The 26,824-nt window shown below is 40.8% G+C and overlaps 1 protein-coding gene across 6 annotated transcripts in view; it reads right to left on the bottom strand.

Annotated features, from left to right (window-relative positions):
* Nucleotides 1–26,824, bottom strand: part of smarca4a (SWI/SNF related BAF chromatin remodeling complex subunit ATPase 4a) — a 106,919-nt gene that overhangs the window by 13,465 nt on the left and 66,630 nt on the right. For 4 of the 6 annotated variants that reach the window (XR_011955570.1, XM_072564172.1, XM_072564176.1 and 1 more), the window contains exons 19-28: nt 26,672–26,782; nt 25,368–25,610; nt 24,265–24,378; nt 22,912–23,019; nt 21,564–21,650; nt 20,202–20,248; nt 17,654–17,820; nt 14,147–14,310; nt 8,807–9,034; nt 2,730–2,774 (exon numbers count right to left, since the gene is read on the bottom strand). Coding sequence is in view for 5 of the 6 variants with exons in the window: in XM_072564172.1 (XP_072420273.1) it covers nt 2,730–2,774; nt 8,807–9,034; nt 14,147–14,310; nt 17,654–17,820; nt 20,202–20,248; nt 21,564–21,650; nt 22,912–23,019; nt 24,265–24,378; nt 25,368–25,610; nt 26,672–26,782 (1,314 nt within the window). In the remaining variant the exon portion in view is untranslated. The remainder of the gene's footprint in view (nt 1–2,729; nt 2,775–8,806; nt 9,035–14,146; nt 14,311–17,653; nt 17,821–20,201; nt 20,249–21,563; nt 21,651–22,911; nt 23,020–24,264; nt 24,379–25,367; nt 25,611–26,671; nt 26,783–26,824) is intronic. The other 2 variants (XM_072564174.1, XM_072564175.1) reach the window with 1 other exon arrangement.

The following is a 26,824-nucleotide window of genomic DNA, read 5'->3' as shown; positions in this document are numbered from 1 at the left end:
CTGAATTCAATGACAGGCAGGACAAACCAAATATCTAATCAATAAATCAAAGGCATTGAATGCTTATGATTGTGACCTTACAACCAACCAGTGGTGGAAATGCCTGCATTCACTCATGCAGTCTCTTGGAGACTCAATTTTGTAAAATACAGAAGGTTACAGATTAAAAAAATAAAGCAAACCCTCATCTTCTCACCCTGATATTATGGTTCATATATGAAAGAGGGCAACATGGCACCATGCAAAACAGATGCTTAACAAACTGTGACTGTGACATTGACATGAAGCTGGTATCACAAGGCACACATTCCACACAAGGTTGATTTCTGATTCTCATTTTTGGTCACATTAAGGTACAGTCAGCTTTACAAATGGCACAATGAGCTTTCAAATTACACTATTGACAATTTTAGGGAAAACATTCCAACCATTATAAGGAGCTGAAACTCAGTGTCTTAACACAACTTATCACAACATCTTTATAAAACTGATAGCTTGAATTGAAAATGGGGTGTGTAACTGTAAGGGCTACAACAAAGAGGTTTATATGGAGAATGAGGTATGCAACAAAGCAGGTTAAAATGAAAGCCTTGTACTGAGGATGGGGTGAGGAACAATGAGAGGATTATGAGTGGGAGCCTTTTACTAAGAGTGTCTGATAGAGAGGGTTATAATTAACAGACTTATATGAGGGTGCGGTGTGCAACAAGGACGGCATTATAACTGGGAACTTTATAATGAGGGTGGGGTGTACTCCTTAAGTATGTTTATTTTGTTTTATTCCAAAACATCACTTAAAGCAAAGAAACATTTGGCATGCAGTAACAAAGCAAAGGATCAAATATAAAAAGGAAAAGAAACAATGTTTTTTGGTATCTTTTCTCTGCCCTGCAATTTCTCCCCATTATTCCCACACCTATTTTGGAGATGAGATGGTTGAGGAGGCAGGAGGGGACTGAGACCTTGTCTGGGAACATGCTCACTTCAGAGAAACAAGAATGCTACCATCAGTTGCAACAGGCAGCTGATGCCCAAGGTCCTGTCCTTGAAAGATTTCATTACAAGTGTGGCTAATTAATAGCATGAGACCACAGGCAGGGGTTTAGTGATTTCATAGTGTAAATGTGTTGCGGACAAGGAATCATATCTAATCATCTCCTGTGAAACATCTGCCTCCCAGCAAGGCCACCAATTCCATTCTGCATCACTGCATGCTCTTAAACAACCTCTCTTTGTTTCTTTAATTATATATTATCCGTTATCACTTCTGCCAGCTTATCCCGCAACCATTTCCAGAGCTGACAGAAAAGGCCTCTGCTGGTAAGGTACAAGAGAGGAGGTGGGATTGTCTCCCTGTCCATGAAGGCAAATTTCCACCTCTTACACCAAATACCAGGAACACTCCCACTGGAAGCTGTTGGCCTAATTTCTAATAGTTCAGTAGAGGTCAGCCTGAATCAAAAACATGAAGTTTTCTTAGACTCTTACAGCACAGAAGGAGTCTATTCAGCTCATCATGCTTGTGCTAGCTCATGTTCAACAGTCAACCAAGAAAGCTAACAATGCGCTAGCCTTTATTACAAAGGGATTGGAGTGTTAGAGTAAAGAAGTCTTCTTGTAATTATATAGGGCAGTGGTGAGACCACACCTGGAGAACAGTGTGCAGTTTGATTTCTTTACCATAGGAAGAATATACTTGCCTTTGAGGAAGTGCACCAAAGGTTTATTAGACTAATTCCTGGGATGAGGGGGTTGCCTAATGTGAAGAGATTGAGTAGAAAGGTTTATGGTCCCTAGACTTCAGAAGAATGAGATGTGAATCTATTGAAACATATAAAATGCTTAAGGGGATTGACAAGATAATTATTAGGAAAATGTTTCCCTGGGTTGGTATTCACATCTATGGGTCACAGTCTCAGGATAAGAAGTTGGCTACTTAGGACTGAGATGAGGAGAAATTTCTTAACCCAAAGGGTTGTGGTTATTTCAGTTCTCTACCAAAGAGCTCAATCATCGAGTTCATTTAAGTCAAAAATTGAGAGACTTTTGGATACTAGGGAGTCAAGGGATATGGGGATAGTGCGGGAAGGTGTAGCTGAACTAGAAGATCAGCTACAATTATGTTGAACAGAGAGCAGGCCTGGGGAGCCAAATGGCCTACTCCTGTTCCTATTTCTTACATTCTTAAATCCAATTGGTCCTACACTCCTGCTCTTTCCCCAGAACCTTGCAATACTTTGACCGTTTCAAGGTATGTATCAAATTTCCTTTTGCAAGTTACCACTGAATCTGTTTCCACCACCTTTTCAGGCAGCACATTCCAGATTTTAACAACTCACTGTGTTTACAAAAAAAGTCTCCTCATCTCCCCTACTCTTTAAAATCTTCTATTTCTTGAGTAAGGAAAGGTTGGTGAATGTGGGATGTGCAGAATTTCTGCAGTTTTCCCAACTTAAATCCAAAAATAAATGTAAATTAATAAGTAAACAGGCCCCCTCTGTGACAGGAGGCTCCACTGTCTCTCAACCAACACTTGTGAAAAATCTTTTGGCAAAAGTGTTCACATCTGCAGAAAACACTTGATGTTGTTCCTGCTCTTTTATAACATGATGTGTGCATAAAGTTTAGCAACATTTTGCCAAAGACCTGAAACAAGAGGAGCCCTCCGGCACAGCCTGAGAATAAGATGATGCGCAGATGCAGGTCGGACTACAAACTAGTCTACTTACAGTATGTCCTTCCGATCCTTTCACCTCCGCTGCCACAACCTCAGACTATGTTAATTGGGGAAGAAAAACAACAAACAAATATCCCATTACTTCATTTATTAGTCACCACTGATTACATGGAAAAGTTGAGACAAAAAATGTTTTTTTTACTAGAAGTCACCCCAGCTATAGACAAGGCCAGTGGAATTCTGTGGTAACTTCTGGTCAAGGAGAAGGCAGTTTTTAAAAATTTATTCACCGCATGTGGTAGTTACTGGCAAGGCAACAATTTATTGCTCATCTCTAAATTTGTTTGAGAAAGGGGTTGTGAACCACCTTTTTGAATACTGCTGAATAGCTTGATAGAGCAATTCAGAAGGTTATTGACAGCCAATTACATTACTGTAGGTGTGGAGCCATACGTAGGCTAGACTGGTTAAAGATGATTTCCTTCCCTAAAAGACAATAGTGAATGTGATGGGTTCTTATGATATTTAGGAGTTTAATAGTCAGCATTATGGTTACTAGCTTTGAATTCCATCTCAAAATTTAAACTACATTTAAATTCCTCAACTGCGTTGGTAGGACTTGGACTAATGTTTCTAGATCATTAAACCAGAACCCTGGATTTCTAGTACAGTAAGGTAACCCACTACGTTACTGTACCCTCAATATTTTCAGGATCATGTTCCAGCATCTCCTTAATAGAGGTTCTTGTCCCAGCATTTGATTAGGAAACACCTGCTGGAGATGCAGTTGAATGATGAAGAGGGAGTTTGGTCCTTTTCACATCTGTTTTATGTGAATGAAATGGATCATCTTTGAGTTTATGAGATAAAAGCAGAAAATGCTCTAAATATGCAGCAGGGTTGAAGCGAAAGATGGTAACTTTGACCAAGCATTTGTCCAACTGTTCTAATGCTCTTTTGACTCATTGCCAGTGTTTTTGTCTGATTATGCACCTTAAGAAAGAGCTTGCATTTATATAGCATCTTTTATTAACTTAGGACACCTTAAAGAGCTTTACAGCCACTTTTGAAGCATAGCTACTGTTTTAATTTCAGAAATATGGTAGCCAACTTGCACGCAGCAAGATCCTACAAACAGTAATAGCAAGTTAATCTATTTTAATGACATTGGTTCAAAATTATGGCATGGAATTATTTATAAAGGGGAAAATGGGGGCCTCCTAAAGTGCTGAACTCATGAGTGCTCATCTTCATCCCGTCATTGAACAGGATTGTGGCTGGTTAGACCAAGGCAAAATTTGGTGCCCAGCTCTACTTGTTCTCGCTGGTAAGCTGCCTTCTTGAAATGTGGTGCAGGCTTACTCACAGTGGTGTTCATGAAGGAGTTCCAGGATTTTGACCTAGTGACAGTGTAGAAACTGTGATGAATACTTCCAAGTAAGGAAAACTCATGGCTTAATGGGTAACTTGCAAGTGGTGGTGTTCTCCAGCCAAGTTTGCAAGATGCTGACAATGTTTGGCTCGATTTTTGAGTTCCAGTTACTGGAATTCATCTCGAAAGTGTGGCCTTCTGAGTCTGAGGTGAAAACGCTATCCATGAACCGTGGTTGACTCCTTCGGACATTTTATTACATTCATGCTATATATGCCATGGATTCATTCTATAGAAATGCAGGCTGCTTGTTAAGCAATTCAGGCAGAGGCTTCATTTCATCTGAAATAAACATTCTCAGAACCTTTTATTCTTCAGAAGATCACTGTATTTCCATTCCTTGGTTTTTCATGTGTATTGTGACATTCAGCCCAAAGTCATCAAACGCTTTGACGTTGGGTTCAGAAGGTACAAGTGATTATTGTGAACTTACTGCCATTGATGTTCAGCATTTCTATTGTCAAATGACATAAACAGCTGTAACTGGGCAAGGACAGTGGCAGTAAATCACAGCCTGTTCATTGTTGCTTGTTTTCATCTACAATGTAGACCTTTCCTGTCACATTCTCAGGGTATGATGGAGGATGTCTCTATGCAGCCAAAGAGGGAAGAAACACAGCCACTTTTTCCCCAAAGACCATGGCCACTGATCAGGTATAGAGTAAATACAACTGGAGCTTGGTAAACATCCACAATAATGCTTTGAGACCACAGAGCAACCTCCCCACTGTTCCTCAAGTCCATCCTAAGTTTCAGATCAATTTTGTTACTCTGATAAAGATCTTGTCACTGAGACAGCCAGTCTCAAACATAGAAGATTAAAAAATGATATAATTGAGATGTCTGAAGATAATTAAAGACATTGACCCACTGGATAGAAACTATTTCTACTGGTTGGATAGTCCAGAACAAGGGAACGTAATCCTAAAATTCGAGCTAGTCTGTTTAGTGGTAACTGCAAGAAGCATTTTTTCACACAAAGTGCAGTGGAAATCTGGAACTCTGTCCTCCACAACAATGTTGAGGCTAGGGCTTAAGAGAAAAATTCTACTTTAATAGTTTTCTTTTGTCAGATAAGGGTTGAGGATGATGGAACTGAGGTGAGTAGGTGTGATTAAGGCACAAAGCAACCATGATCTATGTAAAACAACAGAAGAAGCTCAAGGAGCTGATTAGCTTAGCCTACTGCTCCTATGTTACTTCATTACTGATGTCGTTCCTCTGTTCTGCTGTCTGCCACCATTGTTTTCCAAGCGACCAATCTTCATGGGAATGCCTGTATTGCGAGTGTCGGCAGGCTTCAAAGGCAAACTTGAGCCTCACTGTATTTCCACCCTTGCTGTCCCACACTCATTCATTCACAAAAAATACAACAGCATTTAAATAACAGCTTTAATCAGGTAAAACATCCCAATCACATCATAGGAGTTTTATCAGACACAATTTCACACCGAGCTACAAAATGAAACATAAGCATAGGTGACCAAAGCTAGGCCAAAGAGGTTTGTTTCTAAGGTCTTCTTAAATGAGGAGAAAGAAAGGTTCATGGGAGAAATTGCAGAACTCTACGCACAGCCTTCTATGATGGAGGGATTGGAGAAGTACAGAGATCTCAGACAGACAGTAGTGCTGGAAGAGGTTCCATAGATAAAGAAGGGCAAACAGGAGAATGACAGGACATAAACTCACATACACATCCAGCAGATGTTGCTGAATAATGATTTGGAGCAAAATCCAGGACAAAACAGCTGTAACGTGGCAAGGACAGTGGTGGTAAATCACAGACCATAGCCTTGGCAGCTACATTGAGGATTCTGTTAAGCCTCCTGTTCAAATTGCCAATTGAGAAATTATGAATAATAAGACCACCCCATTACCCAGCTAAGGAGATATAGGTTAGTACACAGAGTGAACAACAGTAGCCTATAATAAGTTCACAAAGATAATACTTGAGTTCCTTTTATGATGGCACTAAGTTACTTTGCAGCTCAGCGAGTATCAACGTCTCTGCAGCTAAGTCATGTCTGATCACCTTGGTGCTCCCACTAGATTAGACAAAACATTTACGCATGCCCAAAGTCAGAATTTACTGCAATGGAATTATAATTCTGAGCTAAGATTCCGATGAGTACATTATAACTAGCACAAGTTTGAAAAGAGTAGACATGCAGCTACAACAATGACAATAACAAGTTGTAGTTATGTAATTCTTTTATTATAATAAAAAGTTCCCAGGTGCTTTTCAGGAACGTCAAACAAAATTGGAGTCACATAAGGAGATATTAGGACAAGCGACCGTAAGCTTGGTCAAAGAGCTAGATTTTAAGGAGTATCTTAATGATAGAAAGTGATGTAGAAGGCACAGAGGTGTACCTTGAGAATTCTGGAGCTTAGAGGCAGGCAGCTCAAGGCACAGCCACAAATTAAAATTGGAGCAATTAAAATCGGGAATACAAAAGTATCAGAGGAGCCCGTATCTCAAACAATTGAGGAGATGGAGGAGATTATACGATAGAGAGGAAAGGAATTTGAAAACAATCATATGAATTTTAAAATCAAAAGACCGCTAGATTGTGAATTATTGCAGGACAGTGAGCACAGAGGTGAATGGGACTTGGTGTGAGTTCAGACTCAGGCAGATATTTTAGATGACATCAAATTTACAGAAATTAGAATGTTGCTCAGCAATGAGTTGGAGTAGACAAATCTAAAGGTAACAAATACATTGATGAATGTTCCAGGAACAAATAATACTGGGAGATGCAATGATGTGGAAATGATGGCAGAATTTGTGGTTGGAAGCTCAACTGAAGGGTCAAATATGACAGTTTAATCAGTCTTGGTTCTGTCAGAGACAGGGATGGAGTCAGTAGCTAGTTTTTTTTTCCCTGTTTGAAGCAGGAACCAAGACAATGGCTTCAGTCTTCCCTAAATTAATTGAAAGAAATTTCTGCCCATTTGGCATGGGATACTGAACAAGCAGTCTGATAACTTAATAACAGAGGAGGAATTGAAAGAGATGGCAGTGAGGTAGAGCCAGATGTTGTCAGTGTACATGTGAAACCTTTGCTATTGGATGGTGCTGGCATATGGAAGCATGTAGGTAAGAAATAGGAGAGGATTTAAGGCTTTATAAAAAGTATTCCTTCATGCACAGGATGTCGCCCTCACTGGCTAAGCCAGCCCTAATTAACTATCCCTAATAGCTCTGATAAAGGTGCTGGTGAGCCATCTTTTTGAACCACTGCAGTCCTTGATGGGGGGGGGGGGGGAACCAAAGATAACTATGTGGAAAATGAAAAGGGATTCTCTGTCTACAACTGGATAAGTAAGAATGAAACTGGGAAAATGCAGTCAAATTCAGTGGGACAAGAGTAAAGAGGCATTGGAGGAGGATGGTGTGGTCAACCATGTCAAAGGTTGAGGACACATGAGAAGGATGAGGAGGGATAGTTTATCTTTGGCACAATCACATAGGACGTCATCTATAATTTTGATAAAAGTTATTTTGGAACTGTGGTTGGGTGGAAACATGATAGAAAAAGTTAAAATATGAAGTTCCAAGAAAAATATGAATATATTTGGGAATCAATAATAGGTGAGAGAAATTTGTAGAGCAAAGAGAGTCAGTGGTTTGCAAAGACAGAGGAATCATGGATTAATTTTTTGAATAAAGGGTAATAAGATTAGAAAGAGAGGGACAGTACCTGAGGAGAGAGAACTAGGATCGGAGGTTGGGTGGCCAAAAATTTGTGGGAATTGAAAGAGTGAAGAGAGTTGGAATGGAGAAGGCCAAGACGCAGCATTTTTAGAGTTTCAAAATGATGAATAGACTCTGATAAATTACAGGAAAACTTTTTTTGTCTGCAAGTAGATCAAGCACAAGTGAATTAAAGATTTAAAAGTATTAGCAAAAGATCTAGAGGGAAGACAAATAGTTCTTTTCATACATACTGAAATCTCAAACGTTCTATCTGAAAATGTGCTGGATGGTGATTCCATAAATCATTTGAAGTGGAGTTGGACAAGTACTTGAGACTGAGAAAGTTATGGGCAAAAAGCAGAGTTGTAGAATTAATTACAACTCTCTTGCAAAGAGCCAGCACAGGCATAACAGGCCAGATGGCCTCCTTCTGTGCTGTACATTTCTATGATTCCACGAGTGCAACTGATGGTCATGCCTTTGTTGCTATTAAACATTATTCTTGAATTTTCTTACTTGCTTAATCAGCAACTCAGCAAGTAGTTGCTTGCATGCTTGATTCAGATAATGCAAATTAAACAGGATTACAGGCTGGGGCTATGATGCTAAGATTCTTGACATTCACAAAGTAAGAAATGTCCCACCTTCCCAAATCTGCTAAACAGATTTTCAGGCTTATTCTCAGGCATTGTGTGAGTTCTTCTTCATCTGCAGCAGCTCCTTCCTGCCCATCACATCAGCTCAACTCAGAACTGCCACAGTGCATTGTTTCCCAAAATGTTCTGACAGCCCGATAGCAGAGCGCAAGGCTCTGTATGAAACAATATCACATTATATGGAATATTTAGACATCATGTGGAATATCTGCACACTGTATGGAATATTTGCATGCTTTATGCTAGATTCACATGTTGCTTATGTGTCTGTATACATTTTAAAGACACAGGATGTTACACAGTGGCTCAGATTAGGCAGAGTTTCATTTTATACTCACTTCATCCTGCTCCTCATGTTCGAGTATAGCCTGAAGAAATGCCCGCCTCTCGTGGCTGGAGGACTTCTGATCGAACATCCCAGCCTGGATGACCTTCTGGTCAACGTTGAGCTTGTATTTAGCTGCTGCTAAAATCTTTTCCTCCACACTGTTCACAGTGCACAGGCGCAGCACGCGTACTTCATTTTGCTGTCCAATGCGATGAGCACGATCTTGAGCTTGTAAGTCCTGAAACAAACCCAAACATGAAGAGCTCAGAAATGCTGCTTTTCATTTTCTTTCTTCATCAATGAGCTCCTCCCTCTACATCATATTCATTCTCAGGCTAGAAGGTGGGCTGGAACCCCAACTTCCTGGTTATTGTTGCTGCTCTTTAACTGACTAGTGGGAGGTGTAATAAAGTAGACTACCCTGGAGATTTTTTGGTTTTATGGTCGAGATTTTGAATAAACTGTAGGACCTTCTCACCACAAATGCACCATGTGCCACAATGCCCTGACACTGAAAACGCCAACTCACCCTGGGATCTTCCTTCTCCCACGAGTCTCCACTCTTGAAGACTCTTCCCTCCTTGAAGTGTCGACTTCCTACAATATCCTTTCACCTTGTTGCCTTGACAGAGTTATTATTTACTGATCAAAAATGATTAACCTAACTACCTTTCTCTCCCTCTCTAATTGTAGGACATTGCGTTAATGGTAGCAATACTTGTGCTTCCCAGGAGATCATAGAATTATACAGCATAGGAGGCCAATCACGTCTCTACCAGCTCAGTAAAACAATCATTCATTTATTATACCATTTGCACATATTTTCCTTTCCAATATGCTTTTTAAAATTACTTTTGCAACTGTTCTTGCCACACTTTCAGAAAGTGTTTTCTAGATCACAACAACTTACTACATAAAAATATTTTTTCTTATTTCTCCCTCTCTTATATTATAAATCTTAGCCCTCTGGTTATGGATCCTGCCAATGGACACAGTGTTTCCTTACTTACTCTATCAGAACACTTCAGATTTTGAACACTCTAATAAATCGCCTCCTAGCCTTTTCTTCCCTAAGAAGTACAATCCAAGCTTCTCCAGCCTACCCACCAACAGAAGTTCCTCTTCCCATTTCTACAGTTTGTATCATGTTCTGTTACTACACTGAATAAATTAAACTACGTTCATCATAAAGTCCAAAGACCAGATCTTGAGGAGGTTAATACTAAATATTAAGAGGTCAGGCTCAATGGGTGCACTTAACAAATTACTGAGAAGTGACAAGTTATCAGTAGTTAATGAACAGCTAAAGGTGGGGAGATAGGTGGGTTAATTACTTCTGCCTGTTTATAGCTGGATTGTAAACCTAAAAGGCAAGCATTAGCAACGCTGATGGGTCCTTACTCAATTGCCATCGGGTAACACATTAGGCAACTGATAAAGCTCCTTTTCTATTCCCTATAGATATAATTTACAATTATCACTCTCCCTCCAACCAGGGGTGTTTCCTGTGTCTGATAGAAACAATTGGATCTTAGCCCATGGGATTTAATAGCAAATTAGCAGGTGTGTTCGCTACTTTGCCACTTTTATTGCCATCTTAACAATCCAGAGTTGATCAATTCAAATCCCACTGGGGAACTGGATGCAATAAATCTGCGCAGTAGGCTGTTACGAACAAAGATGCAACTTCCTGGATTATTGTAGTAACAAACATGATTCAGTTATGCTTCTCAGGAAAGGCAATCTACCAAGCATAACCCAGTCCAGATTACAACAATCCTTCATGCTTGGTGAAGTAGCTTATTCAGGTGTAAGGTGAGTCACAATCAATGATCCAAACTCTTCCCTGTGCACTGCAGGAATGGGTAATGAATGCTGCATTGCACACACCCGTCAAATCCTCACTTTTACAGCAGTTTGCTGTGGTTGGTCCTCAAGTTGCTTCGAGCCTGGTGACTCTTGCAATTATAGGGATCACTTCATAACCACCCACCTGAGAAACGTGTGTGTGTGTGAGTGAGAGAGAGAGAGAGAGAGAGAGAGAGAGAGAGAATGAAAGAGAGAGAGAACACATGTGTGTTAGCAAAATGTGATGTCCCTACCACTCCAAGCGTGAGTAGGTTGCTTCCCAGCTGATGAGCCTAGAACATATGAACAGAAAGAAGCCTTTTGTCCCTCAAGCATGTTCTGCCATAGTCAGAGTCCTACAGCATGGAGACAGGCCCTTCAGCCCAAACTATCCATTGCAGCCGAAATGTCCATCCATGCTAATTCCATTTCCCTGCACTTGGCCCATATCCTTCTAAACCTTTCCTATCCATGTATTTGTTCCATGAGATTATGCTGATCTGTAACCTAGCTTCATACACACACCATCACCCCATATCCTTAATACCTTTGGTTAGCAAAATATCTCTTGACTTTTAGATTTAAAGTTAAGAATTTAACTTCTTTTCTTTGTTCGAGGGATATGAGTATTGCTGTTTAGACCAGCATTTATTGCCTATTTGTAACTGCTCTTGAGAAGATGGTGGTGAGCCGTTTGCTGAAACTGATGTAGTCATTGGAGTATAGATCAATCTGCAATGTTGCGAGAAGGGGATTTCCAGGGTTTTGGTCCATTGACAGTGAAAGGATAAGTGATATTGTTCCAAGTCAGGGTGATGTGCAGCTTTAAAGAGAACTTGCAGATTGTGGGGTTCCCATGTATCTGCTGTCCTTGTTCTTTTAGGCATTAGGAGGTTGTGACCTTGCAAGGTGCTATCAAAGGAGCCTAGGTAAGAGGCTATATCTTGTAAATGGTGCACACTACTGCCACTGTGCATTGGTGGTAAAGGGACTGAATGTTCATTATATTGAATGGGGTTGTCAGTCGAACAGGCTTTTTTTTCTGGATAATGTTGAGTTTCTTGAATGTTATTGGAGCTGCACCCATTACAGTGACATTGTGCAAGTGGAGAGTATTTGATTACACTCCTTGTTTGTATCTTCTAGGTGGTGGACAGGCATTGGTGAGACAGGTGAGCTACCCACTATAGAATTCCTTATCTCTGACGTACTCTTGTAACCACATAATTTATAAGGCTGGTTCAGTTTAGTTTCTGGTAAATAGTAACCCCCAGAACATTGACAGTGGAGGATTCAGCACTGGTAATGCCGTTGAATGTCAAGGGGCAATGGTAACATTCTGTCTTGTTGGAGTCATTGCCTGGCACTCGTGTAGTGCAAATTTTACTTCCCATTTATCAGCCCAAGCCTTGGATGCTGTCCAGTTCTTTCTGCATGTGGTCAGGACTGCTTCAGTGTCTTGAGGGTATCTGAGCATTGTGCAATCATCAGTGAATATCCCCATATCTGACCATATGATGGAGGGAATGTCATTGATGAACCAATTGAAGCTGGTGGACCTAGGACATTCATGAGAAACTACTGCAATGATGTCCTGGGACTGAGGTGAATGATCTCCTAAAACAACAATCACCTTCCTCTGTGCTAGATATAACTCCAACCAGTGAACAATTTCCCCCTGATTTCCATTAACTCTAGTTCTACTAGGATTCCTGATCCCATAATTAGTCAAATGCTACCTTAATGTCTATGGTTTTCACTCTCAGCTCAACAATTCCATTGAGAAAGAGAATTCCAACCTCCTATCTCTCTTTGGCTGTAGAATTGTTTCCTAGTTTCACAGCTCAAACATTTGGCTCTATGTTTTTTTTTACCATACTCCTATCTGTGGACTTTCCACTAGTAGAAAGAGTTTCTGTCCATCTATCCTGTCAGTTCACCTTATTATCTTGGAAAATTTGTTTTAATCACTCCTTAAAGTAATAAATTCCAGGAAATACAACAATGGGTTATGTAATTTCTCCTTGCAATTTAACCCTATGTACTCATAAATCAAGGCAGTATTTCTTCCAAGGCCAATATATCCTTCCTATTCTTTTGATGTCCAGATTGCTCAATGCATTCCAGATGTGATCTAGCAGGTAAATGATGATGTAGTTCTTTGGAATATAAAGACCAGGACCATTAGTGATCTTTTAATGATCTGTGTATCAGGTCGCTAAGTGTCATTGGATCGCTGTTAATTCTAAATTTTCATCATTTAGAAAGTATTCTGTTCTATTCGTTTTAGGTCCAACGTGGACGATCTTGCATTTGTCTCCACTGAAATGTATCGACCAGTTTTGTCCAGTCACTTAATCTTTCAACATCTCTTTTTAATTTTGTACTTCCAATTATACTACTTTCAAGATGCTTTATGTCATTGACAAACTAGGAAATGCAATTTTCTACCTTATCATCGAAGACATTAATAAATATTGCAAAATATTTAGGCCTCAACTCAGGAACTTGTGGCACATCATGAGTTACATCATGCCAGTTACCTGTGTTAGCCTTATTCTCGGACTCCTATTGCTCTGCCAAATTCCCAGTCTGCTCAATAATTTGCTGTCAAATAACGAAGGATATTATTAATTACAAGTGCTTTGAGGTTCTGGATGGTGATTGTCTGTGTCAGTCATCTAAAGTTCTAAAACAAGACAATAAAGAGTTAATTTTTGGGGGCTAATTTCTGATGGCTGTAATTATAGAAATTGACATCTGTGGAAGTGTTGCTGTGAAACTTTCAGTGAATAGTCACTTCCACCTGCAGACTTGGCGCTTGAGTTCTAGTTTCACAGACAATCTGTAAGTACAACACCCAGCAGGTAGAGTTTACAGAATTATTCTGCTGACTGCTGAATGAACAGCTTGCTAGAAGAGCGAGAAGCAGTCCAATTCCATGGCCACAGATCAAGGACGCTAGAAACCTACCTCTACAGAGAAACACAGATCAAACTTTGTGTGCTAGATTTGCTGATCATTGTGTGGTTTCTTCTGTGCAGTGGAAACCGAACAGATTGTGTAATCACTTTGTTGAACACTTCTGTTCAGCTTGTAAGCAGGAGCCCAAGCTTCCTGTCACTTGTCATTTAAATTCTCCACCCCACTCTGTCTTCCTACACTGTTTGGTGGTTTGTAACATTTTGGAATCAATACCAAGTTCAACAATTTCAATTATAAATGCTGCTCACATTTTTCAGGGTCTGGTGGAGATTCTGCATTTGTAATCTTCACCACCACTAGACCCGTCTTGTTTTGTTATTTTGGCCATGAGTACCCACTTTTGCTTTCATCACCATTTCTTTTGTTGTTTAATTACTCCTCTTCTGAACACTGAAGTGTACTTTCCTTTTTGTTCTTTCATGTTCCCATTACACTGACCTGATAACTTGGTTGCAAAGTGTTCACCTTTACACCTTTTGACAAAGGGATTTGTGCATTGGATAACTGCAATACTCACTTGGTGAGGATTCCAGTCGCTGTCAAAAATGACAACAGTGTCTGCAGCCTGAAGGTTGAGGCCTAGACCTCCAGCCCGAGTGCTGAGCAGGAAGATAAAGTAATGGGAGTTGGGCTCATTGAAAGTCTTCAGCAGCATCCCACGGTCCTCAGATTTGGTGGTCCCTTAAAGAGGGTGAGAACAGGTTGTTAGATGGCACATTCGACAGAACTTAATGTCTGTCCCCACCACCATCCTGGATAATCATTGCATGCCAACATCATGTTTCTGACTGAAAATACTGTCCTTAGAATACTTGGTAGTGTGGAGACAATGGGGAAAAGAGGACAAAGGTAAACCATTAAAAAAAACTCTAGTGACCACAGTCATATTCATTCAGTGCGATGATATCACAGAATTGGTGAAATTATGGTTATACTACTAGTGATCCAGAGAATACCCAGTTCAAATGCCATCTCAGCAATGTCAGCAAAGGAATGGCATCAGTAAAAGTAACCATGAAACTGTGGGAAAAAAACCTATTATTCTTATCCAGTCTAGTTCAGTATGTAGCAAATTCATAACTGCCCTCTGATTTCAAGAAACTCCACTGCCATACTTTCAGGGTAAACAGAGATGGGCAATAAAAGCCATTCTCACTGGTCACGCCTACATCCCGAGAATGAACAAAAGCAGGATCAGCAGTTGGATAGTGAGTAATCTCCAAGATAGCTATCAGACAGCTCCATCTGGTGGCAGATCTATTCCATAACCAGCAGAGAAGGAATCCCAGAATGTAGCTGCGCTATGGGAGGTCATTCAGTTCAGTATGTTTGTGCCAGATAATGGAAGGTCCCACTGAAAATAGGACATTAGCCTCAGCTGGAAGATCATCTAATTTGTCCCAACCTCCTTTGATACAGTATTGCTGAGTTGAAAGCCATTCAAAGTCACCTACCAAACTAGGAGAATCATCAGTCAGGAATCTGTATGGAGATAAAGGTCGCCAACTCTTTCCAGAGGTATTCCTGAAGGTTACATCACATGGCTTTTTTCAGAGAGTAGGGAGCAAGGAAAGGGAAAGAGTGAGGAGGGAGCATATTCTACCTTCTGTTCAGATATCCAATCTGGAAGCAGACTCTAGTTTCCCCATAAATCTAGCAGTGCTACCTGGCATCTGTCCAAATAAAATGGAAAAGTATAAAAATTGATACAAATTTTGGATAGGGAAGCAGTTGATGATAGATCACCCGCAAAGTCAAGACCTCTGCCTATGGGTACTCGGGCTAAATTGGGTTCATTGTGTTCCACCCATAACCCTCTCACTTCACCCTCCCTGTGAGGCAAGGTGCTGCCCTAGGATCTCAGTATATGCATAAAGAGCCAGGGGCCCAGTAGAATCATGTCCACTCTGTTACGTAATTGAATTCCCTGCTTTCCCCAGATTTGGGACAGGGTCTCAGTCAGGGCATATGAAATTCCCACCCTGCTAGTTTTCTGACAGCAGAGAATTTCTCAGCGCCAGACCTCAATATGGAGAAGTACAGCAGCTCACTCTACTGGCATTTTTCATAACTGCAACAAGGTAGGCAGAACGTTTCTGGCCCCAGCCTCACATTTTTGGATATTTTCTATCCAACCTGTTCAGAAGTGTTCTGATGCATCTCTGGAGTAGGTGGGACCACAAGAGCCATCTCGCCTCAGTTTTTAAACTGAGCGGGTCCATCTCAGTCAGTTATCCAATAATGGCACTACAACTGGTCTTATCACCTAGGAACGAAGGTGGAAACCTGGGAGAGGGGTTGGCAGGGGGAGTAGTGGAGAAACAGAAGATAAAACAAATTGAGCTGAATTCCCTGTGTCTGACTGGTACCTAGTTAAAACTTAAAAAAAAGTGCTGTAGAAACTCAGCAGGCCTGGCAGCATCTGTGTAGAGAGAAATACTTTGCAAGTCTAGTATGATCCTTCTTAATAACTGAAAAGAGCTGAAAAATGGTGGATTTTATGGAGAGACGGTGGTGAGGGGGAGCGAGATAAAGAGCAAGTGGAACAAATTACGAGAATGTTGGAAAGGAGCCTAGTTACTCTCTGCTGATAAGTACTGCAGTGTTTGGCTATTATGAACAGTTGGAAGTAAAATCAGATTTCCAGCATCTGCAGTATTTTTTTTGTCATTAGAGTCATAAGAGATGTACAGCACGGAAACAGACCCTTCGGTCCAACTTGTCCACGTCAACCAGATATCCTAAATTAATTACTCCCATTTGCCAACACTTGGCCCATATCCTTTTAAACCCTTCCTATTCATATACCCATCTAGATGTAAATGTTGTAATTGTACCAGCCTCCACCACTTCCTCTGGCAGCATATTTCCATACACGCACCATTCTCTACGTGAAAAGGTTGCCCCTTCGGTCCCTTTTAAATCTTTCTCCTCTCATCCTAAATCTATGCCATCTAGACGCCACCACCCCAGGGAAAGGACCTTGTCTTATTTACCCTATTCATGTCCCTCATGATTTTATAAACCTCTATAAGGTCACCACTCAGTCTCCAACACTCCAGGAAAAACAGCCCCAGCCTATTCAGTCTGTCGTTATAGCTCAAGCCCTCCAACCCTGGCAATATCCTTGTAAATTTTTTCTGTATCGTTTCAAGTTTCATAAGAGGGAGACCAGAATTACATACAATATTCCACAAATGGCCTAACTAATGTCCTGTACAGTCACAACATGACCTCCCAACTCCTATACTCAATGCCCTGATCAATAAAGGGAAGCATACCAAACGCTTTCTTCACTATCCTATTAACCTGTGACTCCACTGGCAAGGAACTATGAACCTGGACTTCAAGGTCTCTTTGTTCAGCAACACTCCCCAGAACTTTATCATTAAGTTTATGAGGCCTGCCCTGATTTATCTTTCCAATATGCTGCACCTCACATGTATCTAAATTAAAATCCATCTGCCACTCCTCAGCCCTTTACTCTGAGGATGTTCTTCCAATTTTGTTGTCATGTGCAAACTTACTAACTATACCTCCTATGTTCACATCCAAATCATTTCTATAAATGATGTAAAGCAGTGGACTCCAGCATTGATACTTGTCGCACACCACTGATCATATGCCTCCAGTCTGGAAAGCAACCCTCCACCACCACATTCTGTCTTCTATTTTTGAATGAGTTCTTTATCCAAATGGCTAGTTCTCCCTGTATTCCATGGGATCTAACCTTGCTGGTTAGAAGTAGAGTTGATTGTGATGTTCTACTAACACAAGGCAGGGTTGGCTAATTCAGAGCAATACTGGGTGGCATTTTAAATCTATATGGCATCAAATGCCATCACTTCCTTAACATGGGTTGGTTTAAAATTATTTCCTCAGGTGTCTATTCTCAGAAATGAAAAGTCATCCCTGGAATGAGAAATGGTATAGGAAGAGGAGTGTTGCCTGGAGAACTCCAGAAGGAGTGAGTGGCTGGTAGACTGGAGATGGAGGAGTTAGCAATACCAGGTGACCCACTCACCGTCCAGGCGAAGGTATTTGAAGCTGCGGTATGTGAAGTAATCTTCCATGATGGTCATCAGTGAGGTCATCTGGCAGAACAGCAACACTCTGTGATTGGTGGCTCGCAGCTTGGGGAGAATCCTGTCCAACAGTTCAAACTTCCCCGAGGCTCGGTAAAGATCAGCCCTGTCAGCAAACAACACAATTCAACAGAATTCCACACTGGCCTCCACCTCAGTGCCAGACCAGAGTGTCCAGTGGCCCAGAACAATAACCTTAGAAGTTAATGCGAAAACAGTTGCTCCCTATCCATCAATGTTCCTATACTTGTTTTCAAGTCCCTCCATAGCTTCACCACCCACTTCCTATTTTTGTAACCTCCACCAGACTTACAATCCTTCAAGATCTCTGCACTCCTTCAATTCTGGTCACTTGAGCATCCCAGACTTTGATTACTCAACTGTGGCAGCCTGGCCTTTCGGTACCCAAGTTCTGGAATTTTCTTCCTTAACTTCTCTGCCTTTCTCTTCTTTAAGAGACTGTTTAAAACCTAGTTTTTGTCACCTGTCATGGTAACTCCTAATAGCGCTCAGTATCCAATTTTATTCAATAAAGTTCCTGTAAAGTGCCTTTTAACAATTTACTGTGTTAAAAGTAATACATAAGTAGAAGTTATTAAATATAACCCCAATGATTGTGGTCACTTTGTAATGCCAATGCGTTCTTTGATGTTAGTGACAAGCCACTGGAAGACTCTAGGTTATCGTTAAGCTCAACTTCAATACTGTCGCACTAGCCACGAACAGATAACTTGTCATCATAAATCAACTTTCTCTCATCTATAGCCTGCTGCACAGTAACCAACATACTCAGATCTTCACTGTCTAAACTGCCCACTATGAACCATGGTTGCTCCTCACCATTAGACAATCAACCCACTCTAGCACTTTAAAACACTGGTCGGAATAGATCGCGTGTTTACAGCAGGCACCTCTTAATCAGACAGCCATCTTGAGCTTTTTAATCAACCCTGTTTATAAGTGGAGGTTCTCTGAGTGTTTGCTCTCAGGGTCACAGACATTTTCAATCCTTGATCACAGCCATTTTGACAAATTGTTCAACTGTTTATGATTAGGGAAGTAGCTCAGGTCATAGAACATAGAACAGTACAGCACAGAACAGACCCTTCAGCCCACAATGTTGTGCCAACCACTGATCCTCATGTATGCACCCTCAAATTTCTGTGACCATATGCATGTCCAGGAGTCTCTTAAATGTCCCCAATGACCCTGCCTCCACAACTGCTGCTGGCAACGCATTCCATGCTCTCACAACTCTGTGTAAAGAACCCGCCTCTGACATCCTCTCTATACTTTCCTCCAACCAGCTTAAAATTATGACCCCTCATGTTAGTCATTTCTGCCCTGGGAAATAGTCTCTGGCTATCGACTCTATCTATGCCTCACATTATCTTGTATACCTCAATTAGGTCCCCTCTTCTCCTCCTTTTCTCTAATGAAAAAAGTCTGAGCTCAGTCAACCTCTCCTCATAAGATAAGCCCTCCAGTCCAGGCAGCATCCAGGTAAACCTCCTCTGAACCCTCTCCAAAGCATCCACATCTTTCTTATAATAGGGCAACCAGAACTGGACGCAGTATTCCAAGTGCGGTCTAACCAAAGTTTTATAAAGCTGCAGCAAGATCTCACGACTCTTAAACTCAATCCCCCTGTTAATGAGAGCCAATACACCATATGCTTTCTTAACAAGCCTGTCCACTTGGGTGGCCATTTTAAGGATCTATGTACCTGCACACCAAGATCCCTCTGCTCCTCCACACTGCCAAGAATCCTATCCTTAATCCTGTACTCAGCTTTCAAATTCGACCTTCCAAAATGCATCACTTCGCATTTATCCAGGTTGAACTCCATCTGCCACCTCTCAGCCCATTTCTGCATCCTGTAAATGTCTTGCTGCAGCCTACAATAGCCCTCTATAATGTCAATGACACCTCCAACCTTTGTGTCATCTGCAAACTTGCTGACCCATCCTTCAATCCCCTCATCCAAGTCATTAATAAAAATTACAAACAATAGAGGCCCAAGGACAGAGCCCTGTGGAACACCACTCACCACAGACTTCCAAGCAGAATATTTTCCTTCTACTACCACTCGCTGTCTTCTGTTGGCCAGCCAATTCTGTATCCAGACAGCTATGTTCCCCTGAATCCCATTCCTCCTGACCTTCTGAATAAAACTACCATGGGGAACCTTATCAAATGCCTTGATGAAATCCATATACACCACATCCACAGCTCGACCCTCATCAACTTTTCTAGTCACATCCTCAAAGAACTCAATAAGGTTTGTGAGTCATGTCTGCTAAATTTTAAGCAGGTCAGTGTTCAAATTTATCCTCAGCTGGTCTTGGTTACCAGCCTTACCCATGTAGGTTCAAATTACTGAAACACATCCTTACATACTAAATTAGTTAGTCTCATCATACATACAACACATTCAGCCCAGGTAAGTGCTGCTTTCTGATTTGTTGTAGAGACTATTGCACTTACCCTTGTACAATGCCTCCAGTGAATCCTAAGTGTTCTGAAAAAGACTCCTGGTTGAAAAATAAAAGGGATGAAGATGTAAATGTGGAGGACAGAAGCATGTATTGCAATATTCTCAGTCCTTGGGCAAAAGTTGCAACACTGTATTTGGAATGAGGTGAACTCCACCATAGCAATAACACATTCTGATTTGTGTCATTGTGACACACATACATACACAATACACATCCATTGATCCGTATATTCCTGTCAACTGATGATTGGGAAGCAGAACTAACTATCGATCTCCCACTCAGTGAGAAGCCATGCAAAGAGACTTTACAAAAGGGCACTCCTATTGAGTGGTTTGCTGGAAACTGGTGTGAATGTTTAAATTGCAAACTCTGAAGAAATACTGATTTTACTTAAATGATTCAGCAATCAGTGCATACCCTTTACACAATGAATTTAATGCAAAGATTTTCTATAAACACTCTTGTCTTTAAAAAGCAAAGTTTACATGAATGAATGCCTTGCCACTGAGCATGCTATCCATTACACAGTCACTCTAGCATCAGGTAATCACAGCTGCTCACTTCCATATGAGTTCAGCATTAAACTATTTACTGGCACAAAGCTGCAATACATTCATGTAAACCTGAACAATTGGAGCTATTTGAAATTGTGGGCCATCGCAAAGTTTACTGGTCTATATTTTGTAAACCCCCATGCCTGACATGTTTGTTCTAGGCAGAAAGTAATGAAGAAAACAGGCTGGATTTCCCCTTCCTGTTTGCTATTCCAGGATTTCTGTTCCCAGGAGAACTTTGGCAAAAAGAAGGTTGAGATTTGGTATGATGTTTTCCACTGATGCACAGTTTTTACAGGTGATGCATAGATGCTTGGGTTAGGATGGTCAGTGCTCGCATGGGCAAACCCTACAAGAGAGAGCACCCTCAAGAAAGGAGAAAACTGGAACCCAACCCAACTTTGCCCTCAATAGATCTCCAGCAATGACAGATGCACAACCATGCATTTGTACAATCACTCATGGGTGTGCTCACATGCACAACCAAACACTTATACTTATCAGTACAGTTCTTGGGTAAGTAATCAGAGGCAGGAACACAGTTCATTTCCCCCCTGTATTATACTGATGAGTGTCTTCCTCATCCTTACCCCTGCTCTGGAGCTCTCTGTCTTACAGATGTTAAAATCAGGAGAATTGCATACTTAAAAGAGATTATGAGAGTATTAGGTGGGGCTTTGACAGAGAGCAAATACTGTATTTTTGGGGCTGTAGCTATGGTTCTGAATAAAGTTGATGTTGTACCAAGTGCCAACTGTTGCCCTGCGACACTAGCACATGTAGGCAGAGCTGCTTACCTCAATGTGCTGAAACATATATGGGTGGTTGCAAATCTTTCTCAGTTGCATAATGGTGTTCATCAGTGTCTTTGTGCCTCCTTTGCCCTAAAGCAAATAAGACAAAGAATTCACAGTTAAATGGCAGCACTTGGCCTGAAGAAAGAGTGCAAAAGTTAGAGGTTGGAACATAAAATAATTGCAGTAAACGACATTCTCCACTGGTGCTGAGACTGCAGGCTGTCTTCACAGACAGTGCTTCAGAACATCAGATTTAACATTTAGAAATGAAAATTACTGAATTTCATGAATTGTATGAAGATTGCAAAGCTCACCAGAAGCTTTTGAGTTGGAGTTCACACATGAGCATAACATACAATTACATAAGCATTACAACACAGAAATGAGCCAAACAGCCCAATTAGTGTTGTTGCTAGTGCTTATACTGAACACAAATAGTCTCTTAATTATTTATCTAACCCCTTTGCCTTCAACCACCAAACCTGCACCAAATTCTACTTGACTGTTACCCCTTCAGCTGCTGACCTACAAAGACTCCTATACCAGCAATGCCTCACTTTTAAAATTCATATTCTTCCTTTGATATTCCTCTGGTCTCATCACTCTCAAACAACCTCTGTTTGGCCTCTTGCACATCCCAAAGTTTAATCACTCTAACAAAACTGGCCATACCTTCAACTGACTTGGCCCTAAACCCTGGAATTTCTTCCCTACACTTCTCCTCCTCTCTATGAAACATTCCTTCTTTAAGATACTCCTCTTTGACCAAGCTATCGGTCATCTATCTTTTAATTTTGTTAAATGGCTCAATCTTAACTTAGATTCGATAACATTGTTATACAGTGCATTGGGAGGTTTTACTATGTTAAAAGTACTATAGAAATGCTAGGATTTTTGTTGTTGATCTTAAATATGAACATTAGCCTTGCTGTAAAATTTACCTCAGACATGCATTTCACAGCCTCACAACTGTTTGTTCAGGGGAGTTGTCCTATTCTCTACCCAAAATAGTATTTAGTTTAATCGTATATCTTGCATTACACCCCTTGAATGACATTAATATCCTGTTTTCTATTTAGCTTGTTTCAACCAACATTATTTCAAATGCCTCAACGAGCAAACTCCAAAGAAACTTAAAAAAACTATAAGCAGCTTCACCAGATGGTAATGATGCAAATACAATGACCACTCCCCAGAAACAGTCAAAGTCATCAGCAGGCCACACTTTTATGTAAATAAACTGTATCACATAAAAAACAGTGCAAGACACATCATGGTGAATATTAATTAACGGTCATTGCCCCGGTGAATGGCACAGTGCTGGAAGATAACTGAGCTGTTCCCAAACCTTTTTATCCTTCTCTGAGCCATCAGTCAGCAGCACTCCCTTGGCTTGCATGTGGCGGTACAGTACTCTCTGCAAAGCTGACATGTCACATTTAATGACATATTCCACCTATGAGGGAATAAAACACTGTTTCAGCCGGTTTATTTCAGAAAGCTCATCTCAGAAGCAGCTTTGGACACTCACCCTCTCCTCTCTTCATCCTGCCATAGGTAGCTGTGTCTTTTAACTGCTTAACACATGAAGTCAATTGACTTGCACACAAGCCACAAATGCACCCATTTACTGACCAACAGATTAAACCCAGTTGAGTCAGTCTTCCAATCCAACAGAGAAAAGATTCTCTGATGGATCCCCAATAAGAGGAATGTTGGGTTCTACTAAGCTCAGGCATGTTTCTTTCTGTCTGCTAGAGTGCAACAGAATAGAATTAATGGTAGAGAGAGGAATGAAAGACAAAGATGATCCAGACAAGGGAATAAAACACAAACTGTAGCAGACGGTGAAATACAATCTCCTACTGAACTCCCTCAGTTAGTACTTAGAATGGGGAGCAGGAAAGAGCATATGGTTTTCAGTAAATTAATGGCACCATTAGTAACCACTGATCTGATGACATAGCAATATTCTGTCTCACTCCTATACGGGTCAGCTAACTGTTATCAATACTGTGAGCTTCCAACTACAATGCATTTGCAATTAAGTGTGGGGGGTTTTACAACTGCAGAAACTGCACATCGTCAAATCTTCTGAGAATTAGAAAAGGTTACTGAAGTGAAAGTTTAAAGAAAAAAACCAAATGTGATTGGCACTGAATATTAAAAGATGTGTCAAACTTCTACAAGACAGTGATTATAAAACTGATGGATTGTGATGGGTTGGTGTAGGTTATCTAGAATTGGGAGGGTATTTGAGTCATGTCAGGAGTTAAAGATTCACAAAATTGACTAGACATAAAAAAATGCTTGAAAGGTTATTTCCCCCTCAATTGGAATATTGATGACTAAGAGGTAATGTAATAGTGGAGCTCTGTCACCATTGGGAAGTAACTTCCAGTGAAGCCATATTGTTTGTTGTGAAGGGAGAGTGGGAATAGGTTACTAGACTTGTTTCAGGATGGGATGATGTCTCATGGGATCCATTCAAAGACACTGGTGAGTAAGTTAAACACTGACTTTGTAGAATTCCTATCTCAGACTGAAGCTAGCTTAGTAAAGCAATCACAGTCAACACAGTCCAGCAGAATTGGTGATGTACATATTGAAGCTATTTACAAAGCCACCAGGAGTAAGGTGTCCCTTTGCCACTATCCCCAGTTAAAAGGCGTGTTCTAACTGTTCAGAATAGGAAAATCACCTTCTCAGGCAGCTGAGCTTCAACTTCCTTTTTCAATCGCCTCAACAGGAAAGGGCGGAGGACCTTGTGCAAACGTCTGATGATCAGAATAGTCTCCTCTTCATTTAGATCCACCTGTGTTACATTACAGATGGCAAGATGTTGAACACAATGAATTATGACGCAATCTGAATCTTGAAAAAAGATGCATTTGAGCAAAACACTGCCTTACCAAAATTCCTATTGAACTTACCTTTCAAAAATGGAGGATGCCACAATATAATTTACAGAAATATATTTGAAATACTGAAATTGTTGTAATGTAAGCACTGTGGTAACCAATTTGTGCACAGCAAATGTCTACAAATATCAATGTAATATTAATTTTATTTGGCAGTGCTGGTTGAGAGATAAATATTGGTCAAGACACGTGATAATTCCTCTGCTTTTATTCCAAATAGTGTCATGTTTTGATTTAATGTCTCATAATTCCATCCAGAGTTTGGGAGCTACCTTCTATGTATTCCTCATTTGCCTCTGAGAAGGTTAGTATTAACATTCAAAAATTAGCTTTGAAACATAACTTGCATGTACAGGCAAGAAAGAAACTATTGAAATGACACAAAACTACTAATCAAGTATAAAATGGATAAAGATTTCTGTTTACAAGTTCTATCCACTAAACGGAATCCTTCAGTAAACTACCTTGGTTTGCTTCTCACCGTGAAATGAAATTCTAAGATGTTCAGGTACTAAAAATACAAACCAAAACCATCCTGGTTCAAAGTGGATTCAAATAAAATTTGATAACTAGGCACATAAAAGGGATATTAGGCTCAGTGACCAAGTGGTCAAAGAGAAGCATTTTATAAGAAAAGGAGAGATAGAGGGATGGAGTGGTTTGAGGGAGGGAATTCCAGAGTTTAAAGTCATGGCAGCTGGAAACACAGTCGCTGACAGTGTCTTCTTGATTTTAATCATTCCAGAGTTGGAGGAATGCTGAGATCACAAAAGGGATATGGGGCTGTAAGAAGTTGAAGGTTCTAAATAAATGTAGGTTTCTGCGTTGACGTGACATGTCCACTTTGTATGATGATCATTTCTGGCCCTCATCCTTAATGTACCTTTTCTCCTGTCATGGCGAAGGGGGCGTTGAACCATTGCTCAAACGTGTTGCAGCTTTTGAAAATAGTGGGCAGCAGGAAGTTGAGGAGTGCCCACAGCTCAGGCAGCTTGTTTTGCAGTGGAGTGCCAGTGAGCAACAGGCGGCGTGGTGCCACATAATGCGTATTCAGCACCTGTGTTAGCTTACAGTGGTGGTTCTTCATACGGTGACCTTCATCCACTATCATGTACTTCCAACGGATCTGAAGAGGAAAAGAAAACATTGAAAATAGTTACCAAATTGGCTTTTGTGAAAGAAACCTTCACCTGGAAGACAGCTCAACTGATAGAACATTATCATAAGGAAAAGGATATCTGCAGAAGAGGGAATGATTCTGAGGAGGAGTGGATATCTACATGTATCTACATGTATCAGTGTAACAAGACATAATTTAAAGGTATGCAGATGCTATGAAACTCAGAAATGTTGAAAAATTTTGGAACAAGTTGTAAGCTGCAACGCACTGCCTGAAAGTTGGTGGAAGCAATTTCAACACTAGCCTCCAAAAGGAAATGCAATAACTATTCAAGAGAAAAGAAGTTATGACAGGAATGTGGAGCGACAGCAGTGGAATGTGAGACTGATTGGATAACTCTTTCAAAGAGTGGTGCAGATGCAATGGTATCACTCTGCTATATGATTCTGTTATTTTATACTGGAGCTGCGGATCTGTCATATTCAAAATGTACTTGATATAGACACTATGGTACCGGGGCAGTGGCATAGAGACTGTGGCACCAGGGCGGTGGTACAGACACTATGGTAATAGGTGAAAGATTAGACACTGGGATACTACCAGCAGAGAATTAGACACTGGGCTCCATGCAACAGTGGGTTAGATGCTTGTGTGCGAGGGACAATAGGTTTGACATGAATGTGTACTAAAGACAGTGGGTTGAATAATAGGGTATCGGTTCTGCACTGTGACACCAGCAACAGTGAGTTAGACACTCGGATACCATAGGGTCACTTGAGTAGCAGAAAGACACCTGCATTGGAGTACCAAGGCATTTGGCATTGGAGTACCAAGGTGGTGGATTAGACTGTGGAAACAGGAAGTGGGGTGGAGGACCTGGTACCGGGATACTACAATTCTGGACTCATGTAAGAGTTCTGGCCTATGTAAGGTCCAAATTGGAGGGGTGACAGGTGGATGGAATGGGAGGAAATACTAACAAGATAGAAGTCCAGCATACATCATGATCTCTGGGGAATTGGATGACAGGATAAGGAAGAGAATTATGCAAGAAAGGAAAACTTCACCTTGGCAAGAACATGCTTGTCTTTGATGATGTATTCATAAGTGGTGAGTAGGACATTGAACTTCCCACTTCTAAGCAGAGGAACAAACGCCCTTCGAGCTGCAGGAGAACCCTGAAGTAGGAAGAGCAGGGATGGGGGTGCAGAGGAGAAAAA

This window comes from Chiloscyllium punctatum, chromosome 46 (genome assembly GCF_047496795.1).
Source record: "Chiloscyllium punctatum isolate Juve2018m chromosome 46, sChiPun1.3, whole genome shotgun sequence".
NCBI classification, from domain to species: domain Eukaryota; kingdom Metazoa; phylum Chordata; class Chondrichthyes; order Orectolobiformes; family Hemiscylliidae; genus Chiloscyllium; species Chiloscyllium punctatum.
Note: the sequence above shows the minus strand (reverse complement) of the source record. Positions and strands in the feature narration are given on the sequence as shown.